We start from the raw sequence: 22765 nt of genomic DNA on the forward strand, positions 1-22765 counted from the left end.
CCTGTAGTTTTATTGCCTGTCTGTGGTTTGTCAACCATGTTGAGGTCATATATACGTGACCTGAACACAATAGAACCGACCAGTCTCTGGCCATTCAGTTCTACCACTTGAGTTGCTCATTCTACCGACTGAGTTACGTGGAAATAAAGCTGGTTTTAAAAATAATAATAATAATATGTGCATTTATATTGCCCCAAACTCCACTCATGCTCTTGGTCAAAGCAGGCATATCATTACCCTGGATAACCTAAGCTCTTAGGTGCTACAATGTCATAGTCACATGACTTTATCTCACCGGGTACCCATTATCTGCTGGGTGAACAGATAGAGTCAATTTTGAACAAACTCACTTGCCTAAGGTGAGACCACACTCTCAGGAGTCAAGCTGCAGGTCACCCATCCAAGCACTGTCCGACCCAATTGTTGCTTAACCTAGTTCCATGTGTAGAATATACTGCAAATGTTGTTATCCATGAAATGAGTTTACTTAATCATCGATCAATTTCTTAAAAAATGACCATTGAAAACTGACCATGAAACACTGTAAGAAATCTTATTGTCAGTGGCTCTCAAAAATTACACATACAATGACTGTGTCACCATCACCATGTCCTGTAATCTGATTGGTTGAAAAATATGATCAAATGGGATTTGATTCCTGGAAATTGCAAGACTATTCGCTGCCCATTGACATGTAGAAACATCGCAAACAATTGTGTCATATCCAGTGGTGACGTAACTCAAATCATATTGTGATGTAATGTCAGAATGAGGTCACAAACAAGCAGCTCCAGATGCTATCATGGGAACCAGCTGAAACAGCCAGCTGATGACACTTCACTGCTGTACCCATACTCGATGTAAATGAGTGCAGTCATTTTTTGGTTTCCTTCTTTGTTTACAATGTTGATAAACATCACATACTGGCCAATTTCCGGGCATTATTGAGTATCTGAAGCATGGGAATATTTCATTTGAAACCTCCAGCTGACATTAAAGGTTCCAAATGTATTCCTGTGCTTCAAATACTCAATAACACCCGGAAATTGACCAGCATATGATGTTTATCTCCATTTATCACCTAAATGTAAACAACCATTCTGATAGGGGAACTTTGATTATGTTTTTACCAATTTCTTACTAAAAAAATCATTTGCCTTCTAGATTTCACAAGTTACTGTTTTCCTTACCTTTCAGTCATATAGTTGATGAATTGAACCATATCCACTGATGAATTCAGTTTATTATTTGCTGTCAGTTGTTAATATATTCCTTTTTTTTTCTAAATGAATGAATGTAGTCGTATCTGTTTCACAGAATGCAACATACCATTATGTATAAAAGTCTGAATTATGCTGAAGGAGCTTTGGAGGAGTCAGTCAAGACAAGAGACACATGAAGACACTTTTTTCTGTCGAAGTCCTTCTTTCATTGATAATATTTCAACTACATATGGATTTTCCATATTCATTATGGCCAAGAAAGTGGAAAGTTTAGACCTTCACAAAGTTCCAGCTGTAAAAAAACAAAGAAGAGTTCAGTCCGTACTTCCTTTATCCAAAGTACCATGTCTCTCTCAAAGAAATGTCAGGAAGGCAATTAAGTAATATACTATTTTAAGTATGACTTTTGTTTTGAAGAAAATATATATATTACAAGTAGTATTACCTTAGATCACATTGAAAAATCAAGATGCACAACACTTTGTCAAGAACTGTCAACATTATACATTACATAAAAACAAAAGGGATCTGTCAGTTCTTGGTAGAGGAGAAACAGCCTAGGGCATGGATGTACTCAAGAGCTAACACTGCAGGAGGGTTTGAGCTCATTCCCAACGCCCATAAATATAAGAAACACATGAATACATCAGCTGAAACCTACACATCATCTTTAACCTAGACAAACAAACTGTTTTCTTGCACATATTCATTTAGGTGTCCTAGTTAGGTATTAGAGGACAGAGAAACTAGCCAACGACACAGAGACAAGAAATATGAAACGGAAAGTGGACAGGAATGTGGAGGAGGTCGGATGCTCTCCTTCCGCGCACACTGTTCTCACACTCTTACCCCAAACAGATGATAACAATAATACATACACTACTGACATGTACCACAATATATAACATCTCTATTGTATGCATTCCAAACCATCACATGAGCACACACTAATTAATTCTTTTTTTTCCGATAATATAAAGATATTCCAATAACATTACCTTAGGTTGTCATAAAATGTTAAAATAATTTTTATAATTCATAAAACCATTAGTTGCTGACTGGATGCTGTTATCAAAATCTAGTTATCATTACCCCTGATAACCCAAGCTGCCTTTTAGGCACCAGAAGATTATTATCACCTGACGTTATCTCACCAGGTACCCATTTTCTGCTAAGTGAACAGAAGCAATTTTTAACACTCACCTGCTTAATTTATAAGGTGAGACCACATGTACCACATGTGCTTTGTTGAGGGGCTTGACTGAAGTCCTACAAACTCTCAGGAGTCCAGTTGCCAAGCACAGTCCCCAATCAAAGGATTGTCTGAGCTGGATGTTACTTAAATTCAACCGATTCATGATATGCGCTCTACGCAAAGGACCAAACACCACCACAATCAAGAGAAACCTACATGAATATCACACTTAACTTTTCAATTTTAGTATGAAACTCATGTCAAACATATGTTACACAAATAGTTTCAAATATATTTCGTCTCTCCTGGAAGAAACATCAACAAAACGTCTGAAATAACATTGCTTTGCCAGCAAGTCAAGTTTTCCAATTCGTAGACAATAACCCAGGAATAGCCAAGCCTGTGACATAATCTGACCTAGGAAGTGAAAATTATCACTAACATTTCACTCAATCCTACTTCCTGTTATTATTACTCAGAAGCAGGATATAAACATTTTAACTTCTGACAAACACATCTCTCACTTCTAACAGCTTTCTATCTGAGCACACTTGCTCAGAGCTGATTATGGCAAGCTTGGCAGAAAGCTATGAGCTGCCATTTTGCTAGTAATGTCAGACTTTTAGGTCATAACATATTAATTATTAGATTTTCATACATGACTGCCTTAATTTCCCTCATGTCATTCCGTTCCGTAAACAGCAGAGAACAAAACAAATCACTGACTGGAGAACAAAACAAATCACTGAGCAGAGAAATTTGTACACCTTTGCTTGTCCAAAGTTATCTACCCCTTATTGAAGGTAACCTTAATGTGAGCAGGTATGTCCAGTTTGTGCCAGTGTACTCACAGATAATTACTATTTGAGCCAGTGAGAACAAAATATTACTTTGATCCAAATTGTTACGAAAGCAGATTGTGCTTAGATCTTCAACTTTGGAGATGATTTAACTAGACAATTCAGTCTTGTTGCAGGAAGAACCTTTGTGGTGTTTTACATTAAGCTAGGACTTGTGAAACTACCCCCTACTGTACTTAGATTGGATTTGAGATTGACACCACAAGGACTGTCCCCCAGTCAAATGACATATGGTGACCATTCTACCTTGAAATGCATTGTCAAGACGCTGATGGAATGAGGCCATGTAATGAAGCCCTGGTCAACAGGTTTCAATAGACTCTATTCTTCTTCCAACAAAGACTAAACTGGTCAGGCCTCAAGTCTGGTGTTAGAGAAACTACAATGGTATCCTTTTGTACCAATCATACAACTCTTAATGGAGTTCATCTGGCTGAATGCTCCTGTCCAGCGTACATAAGTCCATTACTCTTTGTATTTAACAACAATGTGTTTTATGCCAATAGCAAAACTGACGAGCAGTGTCATTGTTGCTAGAAAGTTTGAAGCTACTGCTTCTTAAATTCCGATTTACATTTCTGTCTGTATTTATGTTTTGATGATAATCAGTTACTCTTAAAACAGATGGATTGGTTCTCATCAATGTTTATCCTTTTACAAGGCCATGTTCAATTCACTTTAGACCTCTCATGAAAAACTTCCGAGGGCAAGCAAAACTTATTTTCATTCTTGGAGGCCTGCTATCACATATCAGACTGTTCAGTGTCTGCTTAAAGTTAACAAAACCTATTTACTGTGAAAGACTTGTGAGTAGCATATTGAAGGCAAATCCAGATCAGCAGATCCTGGCAGCTATGGGGCATAACTCCACACATGGGACAAATGAACCACTTATCCCTCCGATATCAAAGTCATGAAAAGGGCCGTGGATTATTTCGAAACTCTCTCACCGCTAGGATCATGATAAGTGCAATATTTTAACATTGACATGACTTTCTCCAGTGCTAAGAGGGCTTTGGAACTTTAGGTCCAGGAATTATAAGCATTATCTTAATCAATGAGACTCATCCTCCTGACATTCTCTCTCGAACTGCAACTCCATCGATGAATAGGAGGCCTGAATCTTTAGGCCAACTTTGAATATTTGTGTACCTAAGGATTTTCTGCCTCACTTGTTAAGGTATCCCAAGGGTCCTCATCATATTTCACACTGGCTAAATATAAGGGGCCACCAAACCTTGACATTCCTGGGCTGCAACAATAGCATGCAACACATTGGAGTCCTATCACAAGCCGGTAGGATCATGTTTCTTGACACGCATCAGCTTTCCTGTCAGGTCGCCACCTATTGTAATATTAGGTTCATGAAGTTTAAGAATGAATGACCAATAAAACAAGAATTTATTTTTCGTGTTTTTCAAATTATCAGTTAACTTATGCACTGGATCACTAGTTTTTCTATGGCAAGTGTCTGTAGACACACCCTCTGTTGGCTAGATGGTTTGGTTTGTTGTTTACAGCTGCATTCAGCAATATTCCAGCTACATGGCGCTAGTCTAATCATATTGCATCCATTAGTTGAATGACAGAATAATCATGTTGTGTTGTATCTGCATAGGGCATTAGGAACTACAAACGTCTTTTTATTCTTGTAGACAGGATACAGAATCTTCTTTAGATCGTACATAGCTGTATGTCTTACATTACATGAAAACAGAAAAAAGTAAGATGTCAATCGTTAAAAACACAACAAAAAACAATGAATAAATGAATAAATAAATTTAAACAGTGTGTTATTCCAATGTCTTATTTTATCTATCAAATGATAATTTTTCAGTTCCTTTTTAAAGTGACATTAAGTGGGTGACAATTTCTTCAGCATACATAAATATATAATATTAAGTAGCAGAATTAGGTCCAGAGTATTGTCAGTTCAACATGTGGAAGAACAACCAAAAGGGATCAAATCAGGCAGAAGGTTTATAATACACGAACTACAAACATCAGATGCTTAGCCGGCATTTTAGAAGATGTTATTTAATGGACATAAAGAACTATGTGGATTTCATCTTGTTTTTATTGTACTTTGTTTATTGTACTAGTTTTACCTGATACTGAAGAAGCCATGAAACAGAGTATCAAAGAATACAAAGGAGATGAATTCCAGAAATGTTCAACTATAAACCTGTCAAGAGAAAATGTCCTGTTTTGTTTTGAAACATCCTCAACATGTGCTAAAACCATAAATTTGTTACCTTTCTGTGTAACATTAGGGCTATGAAAAAAAAAACATTTGAAAAAAAAATCAAGCTCCTGTAAATGTCCATAATCCAGTATAATAACCTTAATTCGAAGCAAACATGCCATTTTTGCAACATGTTCACAAAAATGACACAAATGTAAAGTTTGCTGTGGTTATCTCCAACAGTTTAACCTCCTCTGTTAAATACCTATCACGAGTACCTCTGTTCTTCTTGATCATGAAATACACTTCTGTATATTTGTTAATATCTGTTGGATATGATCCTCTCATGCTCTGTATTTTTAATTTCACACAGGGTGCATTTGAAAGCAAAGTCACCGTTGCTTGCACTGTAACGATGTGGGTGCATGATGCTGCACTTCTAACTGTAATGTAACGCTGATATAAGCATCTATATAATCAGTTATCCTAGTGTGATAAACTATTACACAAGCGTTGTATAACAGCAGGAAATATAACCAGCTGAGGGTGTTGATATAGACATGATATTAACATCTCATTCACATGATACATAGGTATACTACAGTGAGATGTACATCTTAATTGACACAATATTAACATGAAACAAACATAAAACTGACAGTTAAACACCTTAATTAACAAGATATTAGCATGATACTTACATGAAACAGACATGATGCTGACAGTTATAAACCTCAATTGACATATTAACATAGACTAACAACTTGTCTCTGAAATGAACATATTTTACTGAAAAAAAAACGTTCATAGTAAAAAAATGAAATGGAGCCCTGAGACTGTCTTCATTTTCCTGAAGCTAAGGAAATCTAGACATGCCACATTTTCTAGACTTGCCACATTTTCTAGACTTGTGTGGTCTTTCTTGGATATATATACTTCAGGGTCTGTACGATCTAACTAATATTAACACGACACATATATATAACACTGAGAGTTCAACACCTTAAATGACATGGCATTAGCATGATATTATCATGATATATCTGGTTATACACCTAAACTGACATGATACGAACTTATTTGCATGATACATTAACATAATACTGACAGTTATAAACCTCATGAAATTAACGTGATATTAACATGTAACATAGACATAATACTGACAGTTAAACACATTTATTGACATGATATTGACGTGTTATCAACACGATAATAAACATATTACTGACTGTTCTAAACCCCTACTGGCATGCTATTGGCATGATATTAACATGACACATGACATATTACAGACGACTATACATCCCAGTGGACATGATATTGACATGACATAGATGTAATGTCTACAGCAATACACACCAAATGAGTAACTGAGTGAGATGGCAAAGTTTCTTTGAGCAATGTGTCAGTTATATCACACTGTCAGTTTGATATGACAGGAATGCCAGCAGTAATGCAGATCTGAGTCATACATCACTTAAATAGACCTCTGAGCAGAGCTACGGTACCAACAAATCTGGAAACATGATTGGGTTGGGGGGGGGGGGGGGGGGGGGGGGAGAGACCTGGAACTGCAACCTAGGATCATCAGTTTCAGTTACTAAGGAACCAAGGATGCAAATTGCAGAGCCTTGGACAACAGGATGGTCACTGTCCCAATGCATCAATGGACATGATAGTAACATGTAATATATGCAAAGCCTGCTGTGACACCTACAGGTATGTGGAGCTATAATGACTCCAGACGAGAAAGTCATCAATGTTCTTGATACAGACCGACACTGAGAAATACTCACTGATGGACATGGCATGACACGGCACGGCATCCATGCACAGTTAAGGGAACAATATGCACCGATGGGCATGACATCCATCAATCCATTCTACAGGCAACAATATGCACCATTATCCATCCATCCATCCATCCATTCACTAATGATCAAGACATCAATCAAACCATCCATCCATCCATACATACATACTACTGGCAACAGTATACACCAATTAATATGACATATATACAATACCTACTGACACAGATAGCAATACACATCAGTCATGACTCATTAGAAGGCTAACTTGTGTATCATGACTATATACATTACATGTTATCAACAGATCTGATGATTCAGGTACTTCATAAACATGCATCTTCAAATAGCATTAAATTTGAATTCTGGGGTGGTGGGGTAGCCTAGTGGTTAAAGTGTTCGCTTGTCACGCCGAAGGCCCGGGGTCGATTCGCCACACGGGTACAACGTGTGAAGCCCATTTTCTGGTCTCCCCTGCCGTGATATTGCTGGAATATTGCTAAAAGCGTGTAAAACTAAACTCACTCACCAGTATATTCTTATCCTGACATGTTACTTTTGTGTTATAAACCGGTTATAAAGGATAAAGAAATGTTGAGTAAGCACAACAAACATTCATAATATGCCGTTCCTTGAAACACTTCATTATCAGATTATCCTCACTCCACGCTAACACAGTCCTACATGACAATGACCTCTGAAAGTCAAATGGTTAATTGATAATTTGAACCCAAGCAAGTTCATTATGACTGCTATGTTAATGTCCCATGACTCACATTTTCTATGTAGGTCAGCCTCACATTAGATATACAGACATATGTATGTCAATACACAGTCATAGAATTCAGATCAGTATTTACATATGTACAGTCTTTAATGGTGCTGGGGGAGAGGGGACAGAAAAAGGGGTGAGGGGAGAGACAGTGAAACAGATAGGTGGGTTGGGAGTGGGTAGGGTAGGGTAGGGTATGAGGATACTGGACTCTTCATGGAGTGACTTGTACTTTTCTAAATCATATATTTTAATGTTACAAGATGTATATAAGGAATAACAAACCCTTCAAAGCAAAGATGGGTGAGTGAGTGAGTGAGTGAGTGAGTGAATGAGTGAAGTTTTATGCCACTTTTAGCAATACCCTAGCAATATCATAGCAGGGGACACTTGACACTTCACTCATTGTACCCATAAGCAGAATAGAACCCGGGTCTTCAGTAAACTTGTCTAGGCTACCCATTCACCCTAAGTAGTGAGTGAGTGAGGTTTTTTTTATGTCGCACCCAGCAATATTCCAGCTATATGGCGGCGGTCTTTAAATAATCGAGTCTGGACCAGACAATCCAGTGACCAACAACATGAGCCAATCCCATTAGTCACCTCCTACGACAAGCATAGCCGCCTTATATGGCAAGCATGGGAAGAGATGCATTTGAAGAGAAAGATGGTAAAAAAGATAAGACAGGGGGGAAAGGTTGGGATAGGGTGTCAGGAGACTGGAATTGATAGAGTGACTTGATATTTTAAAATCAGGCATTAATATTATGTACAAACTGTATGAATATCAACAAAAAGTAAAGGTAAGACCTGCATTAGCCTCCATGGAACTGTTTTCAGTGGCTGACATGCCTACATACACAGAATGTGTAAACATTATTACCAAATTCAAAATTAAGCATGACAGAGTTAAAATGACCACGTCATAACCATAAATGTTTGGTCAAAAGTTTAAAATGCCACAAAAGTTTAAGCTTCCAGGCTTTTTTAAACGAAAAAATGAAATCTGTATACTCACAAAACAAGGATAATATTTTGCAACTACATATATTTCCTACTTCTTGTTTTCTACCAATTTATTCAGGACAAATCAGTATATTTACTGTTTCTCTGACCTGAATAACTGAAACAACAAAAAATATCTGAATGCAAAAATATTTCATATTTTATTTTCATTAGTTAAGTTTCATTTTCAGCACAACCATGTATGTGAAACATGTTTTACAATTGACCACTTTTAAAATGGCACAGTGTATTTCAATTATTTTCATTAGAATAAAATATATGCAAAAGATGTTTCAACATAGGAAATCAATCTGTCAATGTCATAAAACATCAATATTACATTGAAATCTGTCACATCCAAAACCTCACAAGTACAACAAAAGTTCCACACTTACAATATTGCAATCACATAATGCAACTCTGTCATAAAAAGTCTTGAAATTCTAGAAGAACCTGCAGATAATGACCCCAACAGAGCCACAAGAGAGGCGGCAGTCAAGGGCAGCGTAAACTGACCCCCTATGTAAGAGTCTGCACGCTAATTACATGGTATTGCTGAGAGAATTGTTTGAGATACACACGCGTCCATTTCCTAATTGAAATGAGTAACAGCTGAGATATTCGCCAGATTATCGCCCATGCAGAGACAACCAAAATAAACCATGCTACATGATGCACCGAATCCATTGATCCTCTGTCCTCCGTAGGGATTCTCCAAAGCAAGAATACATCAAAATTTCTATGATACTTCAAAACTGTTTTAAAACAGATTGTATTGAAGTGGATCAACAAGTAATGTGAAAACAAAAATTATGTCTATGTTTGAAGCGACATTACGAAGCGTAAGTGTGTCAATACCGAACTGTTCATAATCTCTTAAGAAAGTACTTAAAGGGCAGAATAGCATGAAATAGCAATTTAGATGGAAATTTCATGAGCGATTCTGCCCATTATAAATGAAATTGTAAGTGCACCTATTCTGATGACATGATGGGAAGGGGTTGTTCAACCTGCGTAACAGCGGACAGTTGTTGACTCTGATGATTGACAACAGCTGTTTGAACCGTTTGAAAAATACACACCATCGAGGATTTTCATAAGGTGACAGCATTATGCTGGAATGTTAAGTTGTTTACAGAGTATTTCTCAACCACATCACAGACAGACCTTTAAATTCTGTTAAAGAAATTAAAAAAACCACTAAACATGGCTTTGAAAATAGCAACAGTGATGAATGTTTACAGAACAGGAAACTTCAAGAATGTAAACTAGAGCCTTGCTTTAATCTAACGTTCAGGTGCTTGTTGATTACGTCCTTAAGTCAAAGAAACAAATGTAAACAAAGAGTCCAAATGTAAACAAAGAGTCCAAATGTAAACAAAGAGTCCAAATGTAAACAAAGAGTCCAAATGTAAACTTTACTCATTAGCCTCATGTGCCTATCTATTCTGACACGACTAGAACTTTATGTATATTTTCATTTCTGAAAGTATATTTATTGTACAGTTTTCAGCTTATTAAGGATGCAGTAGGGTAGTCTAGTGGTTAAAGCGTTGGCTTGTCACGCCACAGACCCGAGTTCGATTCTCATTAAGGTACTATGTATGATGCACATTACTGATGTCCTTCTTTCTGATATTGCTTAATTCAGACACTAGAAGGGGTATAAAACTCAACTCACTCAAACAAGAACATTCTGTTCCTCTTAATAGTTTCCATTCTTTGTGTATTCATCTAAACTGGCATTCAAAAACTATTCACTCACATTTTGTATGTATACTTAAACATGAAATTAACTTTATCAATGACCTCCAACCAGAAAAGAGTTATGTTTCTCCTGTATCAGCGTGCAGCCATGGATCTTGGTGATAGTTGATGTTTTCAGCCAGAAATTATCACGAAACGTTATCCTCACAGGTTCATTCTCAGTATGACACAAACCTTCACAAATGGTAGTGACTTGTATTTCAGAGACAGCAATGCAAAAAAACTAGATTATAGTACAATGGTAGGGCAAATACTGGAACGCGAACCTAAAACAGTGAGTGAGTGAGTGAGTGAGTGGGTTTGGTCTTGGCAATATTCAAGCTGTCAGTAATCTAATGTAGACAATCCAATGATCAAAAGCATGACCATCAATCTATGCAAATGACATGAGTGATTCAAGTCAGCAAGTATGACCACCTCATCACGTTTGTTATCTCTCACAACAAGCATTGGCTACTGAAAATCAAATTTAACCCGGATCTTCACAGGATCTGGACTAAAGAGAATTTCATGAAGACTTATGAAGTTATTTGTCACAGTGTCAAGTAATTATAGAGCCTCCAAATGAAATTAGAAGAAGTTCTAGCAGCCATGTGACTCACAATTGACTGAAACCTCTAGGCAATAACTAATTCAGTAACTGAAATATCAATGTCTGGGGCTCTATGAGGCATTTCATTAAGCCAGCAGAATTTTTATGAGTATTTTCATTGAAATTGCCCAGCTGTTCACAGTCCCCATGTTCTAGCATGGGAAAGCTGATCATTCTTGAACTTTATAGTCTTTAGCTGCATTGCTCAGTATTTAAAATGAACTGGAGAAAATCCAGGTAAAAAGTGGCCTTCAGCAAGCCATGCTTATCTATTGTGAGTGAGTATGGTTTTACGCCATATTTTTTCGCAATATTCCAGCAATATCATTGCAGGGGATGAAACAACCAGGCTTCACACATTGTACCCATGTCGGGAATCAAACCTGGACTTCCGTCATGATGAGCCAACACTTTAACCACTAGGCTACCCCACTGCCCTGCTTGTCTTAGGAGGCAACATTGATGCTATTGATTGATGCTCATGATTTTAATCACTGGATTGTCTAGTCGGGGCTTGACGCTTTTTACAGACAGTTGTCATGTAGCTGGAATATTGCAGAGTGTGGCACAAAAGCAACTGTACTCCAGCTGCTCTGAATTTGGTAATGCTTATTATTCTTGAAAATGATATTTTCTGGAGTTCCCTTTGTGACAACCATAAAATTTAACACATATTTACCACTGACAATTAGAGATGTCATGATAAATAGTTTCATAAATCAAAAAGTATCACAATAACCATGTCACAATTCAACATGCTTCACAATGACTAAATAGCATCATCATTCATGTTGCATAATTTAGTTACTTTTTGAATACTAATATTTCGTAAGTTATAATTGTCCATGAAATTGAAAAGAACATTTTTTATTTTCTGAAATTAAAAAGTTCCAATTCTCATCTTTAAGCATGAAAAATAAGCATTTATAACTCCAATAACATAAAAACACTTCATACTATTCCAAAATGTAAATGACACATATATGTATTTAATCCAATACTTTCAAAACTAAATATCGATACAGAATCGATAATTGCATCATCTTAGAAAAAGTATCAATGCAACAATGTATAGATGTATCATGGCATCCGTACTGACAACACTGATAATACAATCGAGACAGGTTACTGAAATGTAATGATTAATGATAAATGTAATTATTAACATTCTCTGTTAATAACTGCTGTCCTAGAATATTGCTGACTGTAGTATTAAGACACAAGTTGAAAGAAGAAAACATGATATAAAGAAGTTACCGTTATTTAAAAATTTATTAAATTGAAATATATCCTCAATGTGATTTTGCTCAATCCATCAGTTAAACTTCATAGTCATGTTTAACAAACAAAGGTTGCATAAAGAGAACAGATACAGTTTAAATATATACATCAAGGATATCAAATATTTATATATTCATCATCTCAGATTACAAAATGGCTACAATGTCCACACAAGTGTAATCTCACCCGTCATATTGTCATATTAAAGGGCATGGATTTATTACCAGGGTCTTATCCAAAGGGTTCTTTGTTAGCACAGTTTTCATTCATGCAATAAGAGAAACGTCATTCACTGGTGTATCATTTTGACATACTACCCCCTTAAAGATATCGCACAAATGTAGCCCTTGAGAAATATACAAGAGTGCTAAATCTAACATGGAAGTAAACACTAAGGATCATAAACATGAAAGCATGACACTATCTCATGTTGGAGAGTCATAATTGTCTTAAAGTCATAATTTTCCACAATTAGAGTCATAACTGGTTGCTGTACGAATTATAATCATCCACAGCTGTAGAATCAGAATTGTCCGCAGTGTAAGTTATAATCGTCACATTTTGTAATATTTCATGCATAATAACAAAGTGGGGTGACCAGAAACCATGTCAACCACTAGACTTCCCCGCCATTACCATCTGCATTAAGAGTGATAATTACTCACAATAGTACAGGTGTAATTGTCCTCAGCAACAGTCTGATAATAATTACCCTCAGTGAGTCATAATTGTCCACAGTGGGAAAGTGAATCATAAGTGCCTGCAAAGAGGGAGTTATATTTGACCTCAGTAGCAATGATAATTGTCCTCAGAAAGAGTCATAACTGTCTACAGTAAGAGTGTCATAATTGTCCTCTGTAAAAACCAAAATTGTTTCAAGTTGAGTTCCACATGTCCACAGTAAAAAGCATAATTGTCTACAACAGGAGTTTCATAATTCTCCTCAGCCAAAAATCATACCATGCCGACATATGACTCTGTGGTACTTACATTTCCATGGTATTTTCCAATAACATAATTTCTGATGAGCCACTCACCAAATTGCGCCAACTATCAATTGTTTATGTTCATCAGTTTATCATCACGGCTGTGAGCAAAATATGTTCAGACTTTCATCAATTTGCTTATGTACAATCATCCACTAACAACAACTAATGCAACTTTAAGTTGAGCACGTAATGCCACTTTTTGTGTGATCTTTTCAAACATTTTCCATAAAATTACTCAGCTTCAAAGTTTTCCACACATCGCTTGTCTGCTAGCTGATGTAGTCAATAAAAATAATTGCGTGACCTAAAGTGGAATCCCTGCTAAAAAAAAAAAAAAAAAAATTTTTTAAACTATGAAAGCATGATAGGATCATCTGTTAAATTGTTTTTTTCATGCTCCTTTTCACATATTCCGTTGATCAACTCTACATATTTTGTGAACTGAAAATTTATGAAAAAGAAATGTGACCATTCTAAAATCATTGACTGTTTTCCAATTTATCAACTTCGTTATTACTGTAAACCAACATTGACACTTCTGGAATGGCTGTTCATAATGTGTGAGATTGTGACATGTGCTGTGCACCCATAACTTGACCTGTAAGGAATACCACGGAAACATATGACATCACCAGAGTTTGTGCACAATTGCCACCTGTTGACCGATACGGACAACAATGAACTTCAGAATGACAAAAGTGATTTATTGACACTAAATGATACAAAAGTATGTCTCCTAACTCTAGGTTATGTTTATATGACATGACAATATCAGCGATCATATTCGTAGTTGTCAATTTCTTAATACTATGGAAAACCATTATGAGACAGTAAATGTCTTTAGTAGGAGTATCATAATAATTATTGTTCTCAGTAAAAGTTAAAATTGTCTTCAGAAGGAGCATCGTAATTGCCCTCTGTAACAGTCATAATTGTTTAAAGTAGGAGAGTCATAATTGTCCTCAGCAAAAATAATAATTGTCTACAGCAGGGGTGTCATAATTCTCCTCAGTAAAAATCATAATTGTCTAGAGCAGGGGTGTCATAATTGTCCTCAGTAAAAATCATAACTGTCTACAGTATGAGTGAGTGAGTTGGGTTTCATGCCACTTTCAGCAATATTCCAGCGATATCATAGCAGGGACCACTAGAAATGGGGTTCATATATCATTCCCGTGTGGGTCATTGTCAGAGATGTATCCTCTTCGTCATGTTTTCCTATCAACCGCTATTAATAAACATATTTCATGCAGTAGTGTTACTATAACCTTTCATGACCAATGAAGATAATTCAAAATCCACAATAATATTGAGAAAGACAGGTTTTTGCGGACAGTTTCAATCAGAATTCGTTCTGGCGATTTACATCTTCCAACTGACCAATTAAAAACAAATATTTTCCAAAGGCAAATGAAATAACATGACAATGTTATCTATCCTGTATCTCAACCACAGATGACTCAAGTGTTTACACTGAGGAAATTATCAAGTGCTTGTGACGAAGTACATATAAGCAAATATTCTTGTTGCCAGTTGTCAGTCTCATTGACAGAACAAGACTGTCAATGCCCTGGGGTATACATCTATGTATACACTAGGTCATGAAACTGACATGTAATATACATGCAGCAGTTAAACCAACAATCCACTGTGACAGATAAATGTACATGATATTGACATTATTGATCAACACCAAGGATATTATATCTCTGGGTTACAGGTTCATCGATGCTAAATAAAATACATGCATTTGGATTATTGATTCATGTTCATTTAAACTACTTCTCAATCAATTGAAAAGGGTTAAAAACTTAAAATGCACTTTTCAAAAATGTTCAAAGTAATTCACAATAAACCTAGATCTTGTTTAATTTACTGGGCAGTGAGGATTAGTAGTGATTCCAAGTGATACAGGTGAGCTACACTTCACTTCTCAAAAGAACTTCATAAGTGCAAGAATTTAATATCATATGATAGTACATGTTTAGACACCAATCATGGATCATGGGAAGGGTCCACTCAATGTAAAATGAAAGATAATCAACTTTGCCCAAACACCTGACTACTAGCCTGAACATGACCCTTTACATCATTTTTAATATATTCAATATTATTACATTTACCATTAGTTTCAGAGCTTATAGACAAAAAGAATAATACAAGATGGAGCTTCAATGGTTTGGGGAAAAAGAACATGCAAGTCCACTTAAATAAATATGGATACCTTTTAATATGCATTTGTAAAATTTCATAAAAACAGAAGGAAGGACTGAGCAAGATTCACAAGAAACAAAATGCCTGCAGTTTTGCTAATTAGCCAACAAATCGATAATTCCTCATCATGGAGAATTATGTCAGTGACACAGAAGCACACCTGTTGCCGAGTTGGAACTACCCACAATGCACTATTGATGCACAGGTGTGGGACATATTCAGGTTCATTCCCTACTCAGTGAAGCAACAAACTGAACACATGAACTGTTTGACATACCGTTGTGTTAACTGTACACCATGAAATGATCTTCATTTTGCATAATACCCATCACAAGTTGTTATCTGTTGTTAACTGTACACATGAAATGATCTTCATAGAGTTGTTAACTGTACACATGAAATGATCTTCGTACAGTTGGGCTTACCACACATCAAAAGCAATTATCCTCATGCAGCAATGTAAACTGTACCCCATGAAAAGATCTTCATAGAGTTATTAATGATCTTCATAGAGTTGTTAACTGTACACCTGAAATGATCTTCATACAGTTAGGCTTACCACACACATGAAAAGAAATTATCCTCATGCAGCAATGTAAACTGTACCCGATGAAATGATCTTCATACAGCTGGGTTACCCGCACACATCAAATGATCTCCATACAGATGTATTAGCTGTGCACATGAAATGAACTTCAAACAGCAATGTTTACTGTACGCATGAGATGGTCAACTTGCAGTAATGTTAACTTAGATCATGAAGTGTTCAGCATACAGTTAAGTTAACTGTACGTAGTATTGGTTGAAAAATATTTTTGTTTTTCAAAACACCATCACAGAAAATGCTTCCTCATATGAGCTTATAATACAAACAGTATCACCCACAAAATTTCTATCACCAAGCCAAGCATGAAGTCTTAAACTTTAAGGGGGTCTGTCGAGTCAAATTTGACACCAAAACTCCACAACCTATGGACCCCTTAATTTCTTATATAGTAAACCAACAGCTCATATAGTTTAATCAATATCTTTATCACCATCGGACCTATTAGTACCAAGGCCTCTTGAGTCTCGGATATTGATCTGTTTCAATCGTATGGAGTTTTAGTTTTCAGATATGTTGTAGCAAGTTTCCGTAGGTTCTCTTTTACATTTCATCACTATCCGTGCACATGCATGTAAAGCATTTCAACTTTTACCTCTAAATTAACAGTGACATGAATAGTATTTGAGTCATTAGATGCAGCTCAAGTACAAGGTTACCCACAAGCAATGCTACTCAGCAACATTGCTAGTCAGGAAACTGTCTCAGGAAAAATTAAACATGCTCACTCACATAATTAATCAAAATTATCTGGGAATTTTTAAGGGAAGATGTTAAATAGGTCATACAGTTTTATCTTGGATTTAGTCCTTTGACAAGAAATTGGAAAATTTCTATTTGGGGATTTTATTAAAAAATATGATTCAGAATACTCTGTACTTTAACATGGTACTCAATCAGTAATTTACAATCAAGCCTTAAATGCTCTTCATAATTGATTCTGTCATCAATAAAATACAAGGGACTTTACAACATTACTTTTTATCAGAACATGAACTTGAAAATTTCAACCAGGAAACTTTTACTGATATTTTGATATAGATATATCCTGCATATTGGCCACTAAGCCTGTGAAGACAAAGCTCTGTAGACTGGCACCTAAATTAATGTGGACAAATCAAATATCAAAGAAAAGGGAGAACAGAAATAGGCTTCACTAACACTACCTCAATGGGATTCAAACCCAGGCCTTCCCAGAGACTTGGCACTTAATACAAAGTTACCCCAACTGTCATTGTACAAAGCGGTCTTAGCGCTCAGGTGAATGTAACTCCCATATCTTAACAGACACTAGCTTTGTAGCAGTAAATTGTACAACAGTACCCAGGGTTAAAGATAACTTTTAAGCCATTTTACTCACATTATTATTCACACTGGTAACTAACAGTTTTCTCTTCCTGTCCAATCAACGTTGTTAAAAAGAATGTTTAGCTGAACATGTGATGGACAGGTAGCAGGCAGCATCAAAATAGTTGTGCCTTTCAGTGTTCCTTTAATATAAAATTTTAAACAGGATGAAATGAGTTAATGAAATACTGACATGACAGAAAGACAAGGAAATGATACTGACAGGATTGTCACTTCCTTCTTCATAACAATCAGTATGACACAACAGAAATCAAAACTGATCTAAAATATATAAATACATTCATCTAAAGGAAACAGAATAATTCCTGTGAGCATAAGTTTTAAAAACTTGCATTTATCTATTTCCATTAGAGTTATGGATATTATACTGAAAATAAACTATAGCTATCCATGAATGTGCTGGTTTATCAAAGAACGATGTCTCCATTATTCTGGATGAAAATTACTTCTAACTATGATGTTTTAAAATCTTAAAAGATCACAATAGTTAAAACATATTAAAACACTTTTAAAGAATCAATTATTACAAAAAGACTGAAAATTATGAAAATTTCATATTGCACTGTTTTTATGAAATAATTTGATTTAAAATCTTTACTTATTCTAATTTGAGTAACATCATACAACAAAAACTTTCTTTTATTTCTTTTAATAACTAATGGAAATTATCTGTCTGGCTTCTTATCCATTTGTTCAAAGATAAATTATCCAGCATAATACAAGTAAGTTACATCACCTTATAACGAATGAACGGAAATGAGCATTGAAATATTAATAAACTGAGACAAAGTTGAAAGGTCTGCAAGCACAATGACCATTCTCTGGTGACAGTTGTTCTGAGCGCAACTTAACCATTACAACTTGACTTACTGTGTGCCTAAATCATATAACAAGTAAAGTTCAGTTATCTTATTGTAAAGTTTGTGCACTCAACCATTCACTGCACTAAATCCACAACTATCCTGGAAAGAAAAGAAAACAAAACGAGAGGAAAGATGAAAGCGCCATAAGATAATCCCAATGGCAGTTTGACGGGCTCTCACCAGTCACTTCAAGTTGACCACGCTGCGCTAAGACACGCCCCTTTCCGAGTAAATGACCCGTCTCCAAACTGTCCTGCTTTCTCAAGCGAAAATTCCCACCCGTCCCCATTATCGACTGATGCGACTACGATCAAACACGATAAACTTGGGATAGCATACACTAAATGGAGAGTCAAAACTATAAAACCTACAACAGCTTTCTCAAACGCCACATGGTTCGTTTGTTTACGAATGTTCAGCGCGGTCCCGCTGCAAAGTTGGGAACTTTCGTTCGCCACCTGTCAAATTCATGTTGAATTTGCACAAAAATCGAACCAGTTTCTAAACATGAAACTCGTCATACTTACTCATCTAAACAGTCTACATCGGTTATGCATTCTGAAAGTTAAAATCTTACCTTTGTTTTAGTTCTAGTAAGTCGTTTTTGTGCCTTGGCTAGTATTCCGCCTTTACTGTTTTCAGCCATGTTGCTTATTGACTCTGACACTTGTGTCGTGGCTTCTCATTGGCTGAAAATCGAGATGCTGTCAAATTGCGTTTGAGGATGAGACCAAGGTAATCGCTATCACAATCCACACATGCCAAAGGGTACGTATATGTCATGGCTTGTCATTGGACCTCACCTTTTACACGTATGACTTCTCATATGTACATTTCATTGATGCGCTTGTCAAGCATACCGTCTTGTCATCTAAATTATTCGGTGACACGGAGAGACAATAGGATATATATTTGTAGCTCTTTCGTCACCTTGTCATGGATGTGACGCGTATACCTAATATCCTGTAAATCATATCGGAAAGTGTTTATGATACCATGTTCCAACCCTTGTATATTTTATATGAATTATTTGTGTGTTTATTTTATGTTCGCCGTTTAACCTTGCACTTCATCGAGTCCATGCATTTCATCACTTGCACGAAGTGTTCTTAGTACTACGACGTGTTAAGGTGCATGTAGCTTTATGGAAAGGGACAATCCAGTTGTTGATATAATGAGCATTATTACCACTGATTGTCTTTTATGACCCACATAGATTGCCGAAGACAGTTTAAGGGGATGGCTGTATCTGAAAACAAGTCGACTGATACTATGGAAAATAATGACGTGAAAAATGCTAGTTATTAAAAATAGAATAAACTTGAACCAAACAATGTATAATCTTTTTTTATCCAGGTAAAGAATTTTCACGCAATGGAAACAACTTATTTTGCATCAGCGGGTCGTTGCTTGAATTTTCAGGCACGGATTTGCCTGAACCATAGAATTCTTCTCGAGCTAGAATATCGCTGTCTTCTTGGACAAGGCTGTTAGTTTAATTTTGCGCCACTTTTTTGCAATATTTCAGCAAATGTTCTAGCATTTTTGGAAAACCGTCTCGAAAGCAGTATAATTTATAGTGTTCACATGTCAACAACGTCACTTTGACGTCATCATATATTATGACGTCATTGCGCATCACGTCAACAGTGACGTCTGTAAATCACCATGAAATGATGTCAGTAATAAATCCCTTATGCTGTAGGCTGAAATCATTATTATTACATACTTGCTTGAAGGGTTTATGAAGTTTATCTGATAACCCGCTTGTCCCGAATGAGTGAGTAAGTTGAGTTTTACGCCGCACTCAGCAATATTCCAGCTATATGGTGGCGGTCTGTAAATAATCGAGTCTGGACCAGACAATCCACTGATTAACAACATGAGCATCGATCTGCACACCAGGGAACCGATGACATGTGCCAGCCAAGTCAGCGGGCCTGACCAAACGATCCCGTTAGTCGCCTCTTACGACCAGCATAGTCGCCTTTTATGGCCAGCATGGGTTGCTGAAGGCCTGTTCTACCGCGGACCTTCACGGGTCCGCTTGTCCCCAAACACGCGGATATTTAACCTACAAACTCCGTAACTGCGAAAAATTACTAATTCTTTTTTGAACTTTTATCTTTTTCATTTCCAAGACAAAAACGTACGAAGAATAAGTACGTTTGCTAGACCAACTGACGGACAAGCGAAAGCATGTACTTCAATAGTACATGACAAAACATTTTTAGATGTTAACATCCACAACAACCCTAAGACCCAAACATGACATTGATATCCGTTAGAAATACACAACCATCGACAAAAATATTTTTGTGTATGTTATTTGTTGCCATTATCGATCGAACTTGAGTATACTTTCTTTTGAACAACAGTACATAACAAAAGCATTTTCCAGCAACACCCGCTAAACGTAAAATGTTCCCAAGGTAAAGAGATACAACATGCAAGCACGTAGGCGTATATTAGCGCTCGAAGGGCCCCTTTAACGTTCCTATACATCAAGAATTCGCCAATATTGTGTCCGCATATAAGGTTCCATAATGGACCCTCAATTACAACCTACACCGCTGCCCATATGGCAGCTTGCGTCATCGGCGTCCATCCTATTCTGTGATACACTACGGCACATGTTTATTACCAATGACAATTTCCGGAGGCACACGTTCTTAATATTCAAGCAATGAACATGGACATATCGTATTACTAATTTACAAGATACGAAACACAGGGGAGATATCCAAGTCCTATCACCTGAAAATATTGTACCTAGCAGCGTTGGTGCTATTAATGTCATCACCTACTCTCTACTCGATTGCTGCTTAATCACATTTCCCTGGCTATATTGATTACTCCGACAATAGCTGCAGCGTTATCATGATAGTTTTAGCATTACAGGCATGGTCGGCCTCAACGTGTGTGGGTATTTTTATGCATGATAATTCGCAGGCTTTAAGTATGAATACCGTAAATTATATTGTAATTTGAATAACCGTGACCAGTACTTCTTGCCATGTTTCATTGGTTACATTATGCGAAAGAACCACTGGCCCGCTAGTAAAAATTCATTCGGGCCAGTAAATCACCACGGACACTGGCCCGAATTGTCGTGGGGTCATTTTGTAAATATATCACTCTTTTAGACCTGTCACAATTCAATTTTAAATCATAAAAGAATATGGCATCATAAACATGTTCATTACATTGGCAGCTTAATGATGACACACATGTCATGCTGGCAATGTCTTATGCTCGTCTTTTTGTGATCTGTTGCTTAGTTCTACATTCATTCTACATTTTGGCTAGTGAATAATTATTCTGTGGGCTAGTAACTTTCAGGCACAACTAGTCCTGTCCTAGATCTTCGACTTGTATTCAGTAATAATCTCTGCAATGGCCGGTGTTATTAGCTGTAAGAATGATTGTGCGGCTTAAAATGATTTGAACTCATGATTTCGTTCTATACATTTTTTAATACAAAATGTTCATTCATAGATGACAAGCTGATCAATGTAAGGGATGCCTTTGATACATATTTGTATTTGCCTTTGTATGGCTCTGTTGAAAGATGCCTTCATTGAGCTTACTTACAGTATACTTTCATACACAATTTAATAAAGGCATGCAGCTGGAAGCGTATTTCCATGTGTATATGCTGCCTACTTATTATTTTTATATCATGCATCTTTCAAATGATGATATATAAATATATTATTACATGTAGTATACGGTCTTCTGATCGACGCCAGAGTGGCGGGGTAGCCTTGTGGTTAGAGCGTTTACTCGACACGACCAAATTCTCATGTTCGATTCCCCACATGGGTACAATATGTGATGGCCATTTCTGACGTGCCCCGTCGTGATATTGCTGGAGTATTGCTAAATCTAACTCACTCACTCTCGCTGCAAGACCTTCGTAAGTCTATATAAATTTACGGGCAACACTGAAGAAATGGGTGGCACAATAACGAAAAACACTGCTCTACGAGATCCGTTGCCCATATCCAACGTAAGGAACGGGCAACCGAGG

The 22765-nt window shown here is 36.6% G+C and overlaps 1 protein-coding gene across 1 annotated transcript in view; it reads right to left on the reverse strand.

The window, feature by feature from the left end:
- Positions 1-19680, reverse strand: part of LOC137298931 (myc box-dependent-interacting protein 1-like) — a 64191-nt gene extending 44511 nt beyond the window's left edge. The window contains exon 1 of the mRNA XM_067831315.1: positions 19310-19680. Coding sequence (XP_067687416.1) covers positions 19310-19378 — 69 coding nt within the window. The 5' untranslated portion in view covers positions 19379-19680. The remainder of the gene's footprint in view (positions 1-19309) is intronic.
- Positions 19681-22765: the final 3085 nt, after the last annotated feature.

The sequence above is a fragment of the Haliotis asinina genome, chromosome 10 (genome assembly GCF_037392515.1).
Source record: "Haliotis asinina isolate JCU_RB_2024 chromosome 10, JCU_Hal_asi_v2, whole genome shotgun sequence".
In the NCBI taxonomy this organism is placed as follows: domain Eukaryota; kingdom Metazoa; phylum Mollusca; class Gastropoda; order Lepetellida; family Haliotidae; genus Haliotis; species Haliotis asinina.